The following is a 9,451-nucleotide window of genomic DNA, read 5'->3' as shown; positions in this document are numbered from 1 at the left end:
ATGTGCATGCGAGTTTTAATTAATTTCTCATTCTTTGACAATTCACAGCTGCCGATGCTGCTGGAGCATGATAACTGTCGGGAGCGGGGAATATGCGTGTGGCATAAAAACACAGAAAATGCGTGAAAGGAAAATTCTATAAAAAGGACAAGAACGAACTTGAACTTTCTTCTCTAAAGCTTGTGTGTCAAAATGCAAAACCACAGAAATAAAGGCTAGCTAAGAAAAAGGAATATTTGTATTAAATGAACCAATTTTAAGTTAGATTATAGTGGTTGTGCCAGACAAGGGACGTACTTGAGCCATTTTGCAGGTTGTCTTTTGCTAAACGCCGCAAATGCGGCTGTTTCCATCTTAGCCCCTGTGCTGTTTAATTGAAAGTGTTGGGAAGATTCCACCTGATTATCCCCTTGACAGCTGATAAAGGAAGGATTGGGAAAGATTCTAAACCTGACCGCGTGAAGGCCAATCGTACAACGGCCTGTCAGAACCACCACCAATAGCGAGAGCTGAGGCTTTGAGAGCATACAAAGCTCACTACCGGTTCACTCAACTCACACTGAACTTACATGATCACCAACCGCCCAACAGTGGACCGTAGCAGGACAGAATCGTCCCCAGCTGCTCTCTATCCAGTGCTAACCTTTCAAGGGCGCCTTTCCTGGCCAAGTCATTATCCACGCAGTTACCCGAAATGTAACTTTGACCCAGCGCGTAGCCAGGCATTCTCTCACCAATTTCGGGCGAACCACCATTGCGGTTAGAGCCTTGCTAGACGCCTGACGTTACTCTGCAGAAATGGCAGGTACTTCCGCCGGAAAGACACTGCAGAAGTCCGGAAGCCGGTCTATAGTTATGATGGAGAGCTCTCGGCAAAAGCCATCTCCACCAACTCTGTAACCAAGTTTTTTATCCATCCTGCAGCAACTTTTCCAACCACCCAAATGAGAAACAGTTATTTTAAAGATTTTGTAATAATTACTTTATTTAGTTATTCTTACTATTAAGCGCTTACGAACTATTTATTTATTTTACGAAAAAGATATAAAAATGATAAAAAAAAGAACGAAGTTGTCACGTTTCGTTTTTTATTATTTTTGTAAATACAATGTACTATCAAAAAATTAACTTAACTACTGTAACGCATACGAAAACATACGAACAGATATGTATGCACTTGTATAATAACTTTTATATACTTCATTAGGATTGTATGCGTTAAATATTTTAGATAATTATTGTTAAAATGCATCAAAGGCTTACGATAAGTACAAATACATATAGTAAAATAATGTTAAAGGAATATTGCCTACATACTAAGTGAAGTGAATAGTAAAATTTATTTTATTTGATTTAAAGTACATTCGAGTTCTTCTACAACGCAACGAGAAGTTGGGACAAACATTTTCTAACAGATTAAAATTTTATCTCACATAAATATGTTATACGTATGCAAATTTAAGTCTCTCTCAATTTGTATGCATTTAATGTAAAGTATTGGATTATTAGTTTAAAAGCAAATTAGCTCTGTTTTCGAATTTTTTGTTTATCCTCTGCAGATCTTTGAATGCTTTTTGGCTTAAAAACTATGGACTGCTGCTTTTTAATTCATTCTTACTCCTATTTACTATATTTTCTGTTTGTTTTTTTTTTTCTTTTTTTAAATGCAATTCGAAATTTTTTAATAAGCATTGAAATATTCTAGCAGCAAATTTTATACTACATAGTTATTTGAAGCGAAGAGGCTCATAAATACTTACTTAGATTAACTTTCAATAGTAGTAGTACTTTGTTAAATGCATCAAACTTAACATCACATTGCTTGTTAGTTTCCTTTCAATATGAGTAGTTTTATCTTAAAATTTATTTATGTATTTATTTATTTTAAAAATTTTTATGTTAGGAAAATGAGAACTCTTTATTTTTTTTTGTAGTTAATGCAAACAGGCTGAACTGTATGCAAGATTTAGATATCAACACGCGGGACGTTGATGATTTTTAAGGGCTCGAATTTATGACGCGTAATATATTAAAAAAAAATATTATTTAAAAAGTCGTTTGATAAAAAACTAAGCAAACATGATTTAAAAAAAGTATTAAGTAAAATTTAATATGCACTGAATATAATCAAAATTTGTTACGAGGAAAAGATTCTTAGTGTTTCTAAAATCTGTTTACTACTTTTAAAATTATACTACTTATGCTTATTGTAATTAGTGTTAACGTGTTTTTTTTTTCGAAAATTTTTAACCTAGCGAAAAATCAACTTTTTGCTACGAGTTCAGCGCCAATTGTCCTCTGTTTATCTGTTTGTATTTAAATTTGTTGCAGCTGATATTTGTGTCTTGTGTTTAATATTTCATTGTTGTTGTTGTCTTTATTCAGTATATGTGTTCAATGGTTTTTTTTTTTAATGTAAAAATTAAGCTGAGTTAAATGCTCTTTTTGATCCCTTTGTGCTTTTGTTTCAAATGCATTTCGTCGTAGTTGTTGTATTGCTTGCATATGGCTACGTACATACATGAATAATTATGAACGTATGTATGTGAGTACTTGCTGCAAAAATTGTATACCTACATTTTTATATTTAAGCATTTTGGTTTCTATTTTTACTTAGCGATTTTTAATGAATGCGTCGTTTTGTGTGATCTTTTAATTTTGATGGGTTTCTGCAACTTTGTTTGTATTTTATCAATGCGGAAACTATCGCTGTTTTCTCCATGTAGCTTTCTTTATAAACTTTCGTATTTGTTTATTTTTATTTTTTAATTTATTTTTAGTTGCTTATTTTATTAAGGTATAATGCGATTGCTTGAGTGTATAAATTGTTTACTTTCGTCAATTGTTTAGTTATTATTTTGTTTTGATTTTTAAATAAGTTATTTTTTTTAATTAAATGCTGCTCCGGTACGAGTTCGAGTATGCGTCCAATGCTCTCGATGTTCTCAAACTGCCTTATCTCTTTTTCATTCAAAAACCAATGCTTTTTTCTACCCACTTTCCGTGAACATATACAAATACTTACGTCACAACACCACCCTAACTTGCTGCTACATAGTTTCCTGCAATCTACATATAATCCTCAGTGTACCCCTAACTGCACCTTGCTGCTTAATTAGCTGGCTGCCAACAAACGCTCCAACTTATAGACGTAGCTTAATGGACGTTAGTTGTACTTCGGTTTCTTGATATCAGACATTGTTTTTACGAAAGACTTCGTTGGGGTGCTGGTTGCTGTAGTTCTGACGCGATGAGCATTGCTGGAATGAAAGATAGAAAGAGAGGCTTGTAAAAAACCAGAAAAAAGATCACTTTACAGCTTCAAATATGAAATATTTTTGCAAGGCAATTTTGAAAACAATTATCTTTTTGTCGAATGTAGCGGTCGCATTTTTACATTTTTCGTCATATCGTTGTTCTTGTTTTGTGGAGAGAATATTTTGTGACCAAAGTTGATCAAAGTTCAAATACTCCGTTCTAGTTAGTACCCACTCAGTTCTTATCATCAGTAAATTAAAACTCAGCAAAAATCAATAAATATCTGCTAAGGGAGTATTTCGTGCATTTTACTAGAACTATAAAAAAAAAAAAATATTGTCGCAGGTAACCCGGTAAACATAAAAATGCATCTACTAGCTCGACAAAAAAAATTAAAAATAATTTTTTTTTTTTAATTTTAAGGCTCAGTAGTGCACAACAATTTTTTGTTTTCTTTAATCAAGAGGTGGTACAGTCTAACGCATTAAAAAAAAATTAAATAGAAAGTAGCCAATTCAAATATATATAATATAATATAATATTTCGCTTCAGACATTTTTATACGAAAATACGCCTAACTTTGTATTTTCGTAATCAAAAATTAAAGCCGTCTCTAGCCAAATGAATAGCAGAACTGCCAAAGCGCTACCAACTCCCCTTTTGGAAGGCTTGTAATTTCGTTTAATTACTTTTTCAAACGCCAGGAGTGTATTTACACCTACATTTATCTAACGGTCGACGAAGAGCTACACGCGAGGTTTATTTATATTCGTAGATACATACTACATACATAGTATGCGTATGTATGTACATCAATGTATACAATTATATTTGTAATGCCTGTAACTGTGAAAATGGTCATCGATGAATTCCCTAACAATTTTCTTTGCAAGAAAGCAATAATAGTACAGGTAATTGCATTTTAATAACGGTGTTATAAAGTTAGAGTTAGACATATAAAAAGGCAGTGTTCCCAAAGGGATATAAAAAAAATTATGTATTCAAAATGTTGTGGCAGTTAGAAACGCATTATGTTTCAGCCGTAAAAGTGATTGAACTGGCATATCCCTATATTTACATATATTAGGGTTGTAGGCTCAATTTTTCCAAACCGGTTTCCACCGGTTTTTTTATGTCTAGAGGCGGTTTTTTAATTTCTGGTTTTTCAAATATCGAATAAACCGGTTTTTTCATGACATACAAATTTTGACCTCTCAATAAAAGTTCTGAGTTTTTAGAAGTTTTCAAGACTTTAAGGGGAACCCCTAAATAGTTTTATGGTTATATTCTAGGTTATTTGGGGATGAGCAGGATAACAACAGGATAACGGGAGGATATTTGATTCTAATAAGTGAATGTTTGGCGCCTAAACGTTGTTTACGTGTTGGGCCGAGCTTATCCTCCAATTCGTGTTCTGTTTCTTGATATTGTGACGAAAATTGAGAGGTCTACACTTTTACTCCACCTCCGAGGAAGCTCTTTTTTTTATAGAAGAAGTACCATCGGAGGTTTGCCGTTGTCTGCCGAGCGTCAATCGCTATTTGAAAAAACTTGTTTGATGTCTCTGGGACCACAAATTGAGTACTACTACTATTTAAGTACTCGGCTACAGCGGCAAGAGCTCAAAACCGAACCTAGGTAGAAAAAATTCCAAAGTATTAAAAAAAGCTAAAATAAGATCTAACATGAATTTATCCCTGATTTTTATTTGTTTTACTTTTGATCTAAATAAAAACTTTTTACTTATTTTCCATTACTCTCTTTTAAATAAAAGCTATATTTTAGGGATGTCAGTGGCAAAAATACACCGATGTTTTTCCTCGCATCGATTCTTCGAAACTTACATCGATATTTGTCGATGCATCGGGCGGCCTACATCGATATATCGATTCGAATAAGGTTTTCCTCCACTATGGAAATAAAACATTTTGAACATTTTTGGGTATGCTTATATAATTTTAGTATAACAAAGCGCAACTCAGCAACAAAAAAATATTAAAAATCAAAGCAATATACTAAAAGTTTAGGAGCTATAAAATTACGTCTTGCTTTCTTTGAATTTCAGACAATATTCGGCCGTTCGATGTAATTGAGATGTCAGTTTATAGTAAACATCGATGCATCGAGGCATTTATAAATCGAGTGGAAAATTTTCGATACATCGAAGCAAAACATATATATTTTCGAAGCATCGCTGTTTTTCCGACATCCCTACTATCTTTACTGTTAACAGCTGTCTTGTAATTTTCGGTCATGACCAGTGTAGCCAGGACTTACTATACATATATATAACTATATAGTTATGTAATAGATAGCTAGTCCCTTATTTTTTAATGTTGATCGATATAGAACTAGCACAATTATGTTGTTTTTTGACACATCATATATACATATTTTGCTAGTAAAAGTACTTGCGCCAATAACAAATTACTTAAGATATTTATCGTGAAGAAGCACTTAATAGTTAATCAATATTTCAGCATATTGCGTCACTTCTGCCGCTAAATTCGGATTGACATATTGACCCACAAACATTCATCAATTAATATTCAAATGCAGTCCCTCTGCACAAATGTATGTATGTATATACCTAAGTAAATTTACTGTGATTTTTACAGTACAACAGCTAATGAAATATTTACAAAACATTCGCGGTAAAAACGGGTAAGTGGCAATTGTGGCCATCACAGCCACACCTTAGCCAATTAACAATATCGCCAACCACATTGCGGTAGACCACAATGGTGTTGGTTGGCGGGCGTCACTTCGCCATATGGTCAGGTGCCAGCATTTATCTCAGGAATGACGTTCCAGAGGAGCGTGAGGTAAAAGGAGTATGTGTCTGTATATTTAAAATAATCACTTAGTTTAAACTTGTGGAGTTGTGACAAGTAAGGTAATGGTGCATTAAAAGAATCTACCCAGCAAAAACTTTTCTGTTTTCGGTAAGCGCTTACTATTTGTATCGATGGAGTAACGCATTATAATTTGCCTCAAGACAAAATTTTTCACTTTCTCGTTTACCCACTGCATTACAGGTAATGCAGTGTGAAAGCGTTTTTACATTCTCTCGCTTACCTCCAATGACATGCCCAGGTTAAAGCAATGTGTTTTGTAAACTAGAATGTTTGTTGTGGTGAATTTCGAAAAGCGCTTCCCAATCGAGATTCACCACTTACCTTCTAGTTTACAAAATACATTACTTTAACCTGAGCATGTCATTGGAGGTAAGCGAGAGAATATAAAAATGCCTGTAATGCAGTGGGTAAACGAGAAAGTGGAAAATTTTGTCTTGCGGCGAATTTTAATGCGTTACTCCATGGATACAAAAAGTAAGCGCTTACCAAAGAATCAAAGCTTTTGCTGGGTAATAAAGAATACTACCAACCGAGGAGGTATCAATTTCTTATAATTCAAAAATTTAGAAAAATTGAGCAAATATCATTCATTTGGCGGAGAAAGGGGAATATGTAAATGAAAAATTCGAAGAACCTAAAACTTTTTTTTTACCAAATGGGGATGAAAATAGTTTCATGAACCGTGTACCTAATTCATTCAAAAATACATTTTTACAATTGTTGTGTTCTGCGAAAAGGCAGCTTTATCTTCCACCTAGTTAAGTTATTATTTTTAAATATTAAGTTAAATATATTTAAAAAATAAATGGTAGTTAAAAAAATACCTGCATTAAAAAATTTTGGTTTATTGAAATCAGTGGTGGCCAGAGAGAGGATATACTGTGAGCTTTTTCAAATCGGCCAAGACTATCAAGACATTCCGCGGAGAATGACTTTATAAGCAGCGATATGCAGAGAGAGCTTTTATTCTGCGCGCTCCTATATAAAATATATAGAAAGCTTAAAAGAGCTTTGCCCGCGTGGAAAGGCAGTGACCGGCTTCAAAGTTTTCTATAGATTTTATATGGACGCTCACAGAATAAAAGCCCTCTCTGACCACCACTGTATTGAAATTAAGTGAAATACATCCGCATTTCTCGTCGGTAATAAAAAAAATATTGTGAAGTTTAATGATAAGCTTATTTTTTGGGATGCAGAATGGCACACCCTAAGAAACTTCCTATTTCCTCCGTAATTGCGTAAATTACCCCATGGCAAAAATCTCCACATAAATACTTATTTACGTCAGCTTGTTAGAAACCCATTCACTAAAACATACATGCAACGCAAACTTACCGCCTGTTTCTTTTCCCACGATTTCATGGCAGTTTTGTATTTCTCGAATTCGTGACACCAATCGGAATAGATTTTCTGATAGTCGTTGCTTTTATTTGGAGGAGTGCATCTGTAAAGAAAAAAAAGAAAAATAACGAGGATTAAGTATAGTGAGTTGGCGGGAAACTATATAATTTCCATAATCACTGATAAAGAGTATTATTTCACTCACCTGTGTGCATCGACGGTTATGTTGTAGCTGCACAGCAAAGAACCACCCAAATGGCAATCATAGCGGCCACCATCCGCCTCATTCACAGAGACAACAACCAAGCCGCGTTCCGTGGTCTCGATGTATTTGGTGGGGCTGTACCTGATTTCGTAGCTGTGCGAAATAAAAATAGAAAAAAAAATTCAGTGAAGAATGTGAATAGTGATTTAAGTCACAAAATTGCTTCTTCAAAGTAACAAAAATAAATATAAAAATAAAAGGAAATACAGTTAATAATTTGAAAAAAAAAAATCATTGCTGCCATACCGTCCCTTATCCTTTGAATGATGGTACCAAGTCACTTGCTCGTTCTTCAGCACCTCTGGTATTTTGACGAAGCAACCCAGATGCACGCTCTGCCCATATGTGACGACGATTTTCTTCTTCAACACGCTGGAATCGCAAATATCGCTCGTTTCGTTGGCAACATCCTGCAAGCGGAAGAAAAAATGTAAATGTTTGTGTGTGTGTGTGTGTGTGGATCAGTATGTAAAAGGAATCATAAAAGTATGTATAGCGGTAAAATTTGAATGCACCGCAGTATTGCAGGTGTTGTGGCGGAAAATTGCTCTCGCTTGCAGCACACACACACACACAGATAAGCCAATGCAAAATCAAAGAGCATGAGGCGTGCAACCGTTGCTTATCTCGCTGCCAACATATGTACATACATACGTCTATCTACCGTTCTAGCATCTGTCATTTGTCTGTCTGCATGTCTAGTTCTATGTCTGTGCGCATAGCTCAATGTCTCAATTTCCGTACGTCTGCCTGTCTGACAGTCTATCTCTGTGTGTGTGCCTTCCAATCAGTGGCTGCTTTGCATTGACATCGATGATTTACGCGTGCGCCCAGCCGCATTTATATTGGCTTGTTGCCGCAAAAAGGGAAGACAGACAAACCGACACCGACACACGTGCGTTCAACTTCGCATACCTGCAACAGATCCAATTCGTATGGGCGACATGTGTTCGCCTCCTTGTCCCAGCCGCAGTAGGGATCACGCACACAACGGAAGCAATTGTCATAACGTCGATTGCACATCGCCAAATCGATTTGTTTGATGCGATAATCTGTGGCAACGTAGAGCGATTTACGTGCCTGACTGATGCCCATCACCTGTATCGCTTCGTTCGTTGCAATCTCGAAGATATCAAGCAATTTCGATAATGATTCACCATTGCGATAGTATTGCACGATTTTATAGATACGCCCCAAATTTGTGCCCACATAGTAGACGGTATACTCCTGATTGAGAATGTCAATGCGAATTCTGTAAGAAGGAGAGAGTTTAGATTTGATGGAGTTACGGAGGTAAATAAAGCATTAAATAGAGTAAGTAATAATATTAACGCAATACATATATGGGACTAGATTGGGACTAGGAATGCTATCCAGATTTTTTGAATATTCGGATAAGAACTCTTCTTTTGATGACGACCACGACGAACTTTTTTTGACGTAGAATACGTCTTACCTTAAGGTATGGGGGCTATGTTCAAATGTTGTAGTTGTAATTTTTAGAGCTTCACAAAAACGCTTATTGCACGAGAACTAATAAAGCGATTTCAAAGAAAAGTGTGGCGTTTCAAAGATAAAATTCCAAACCTGTCGACAGATTCATTTTTGTAAATAACCAATTCGGTTTCTGTCGTAAAAACAACGGTAAACATTGCCTTATTTTGGGGTCAATTTTGAGCCTTTAAAGTGCTCTAGCAACTTATTGTTGGCATATATAACTTTCATTTTC

At 35.1% G+C, this 9,451-nt stretch overlaps 1 protein-coding gene across 1 annotated transcript in view; it reads right to left on the bottom strand.

The window, feature by feature from the left end:
- Window positions 1–1,651: 1,651 nt before the first annotated feature.
- LOC118743372 (semaphorin-2A) overlaps window positions 1,652–9,451 on the bottom strand; it is a 160,791-nt gene continuing 152,991 nt past the window's right edge. The window contains exons 10-14 of the mRNA XM_036475997.1: window positions 8,638–8,974; window positions 7,969–8,132; window positions 7,663–7,815; window positions 7,452–7,560; window positions 1,652–3,260 (exon numbers count right to left, since the gene is read on the bottom strand). Of these exons, the coding sequence (XP_036331890.1) occupies window positions 3,192–3,260; window positions 7,452–7,560; window positions 7,663–7,815; window positions 7,969–8,132; window positions 8,638–8,974 (832 nt within the window). The 3' untranslated portion in view covers window positions 1,652–3,191. The remainder of the gene's footprint in view (window positions 3,261–7,451; window positions 7,561–7,662; window positions 7,816–7,968; window positions 8,133–8,637; window positions 8,975–9,451) is intronic.

The sequence above is a fragment of the Rhagoletis pomonella genome, unplaced genomic scaffold, assembly GCF_013731165.1.
Source record: "Rhagoletis pomonella isolate Grant_MI unplaced genomic scaffold, Rhpom_1.0 Rhpom_scaffold_00007, whole genome shotgun sequence".
NCBI classification, from domain to species: Eukaryota; Metazoa; Arthropoda; class Insecta; order Diptera; family Tephritidae; genus Rhagoletis; species Rhagoletis pomonella.
Note: the sequence above shows the minus strand (reverse complement) of the source record. Positions and strands in the feature narration are given on the sequence as shown.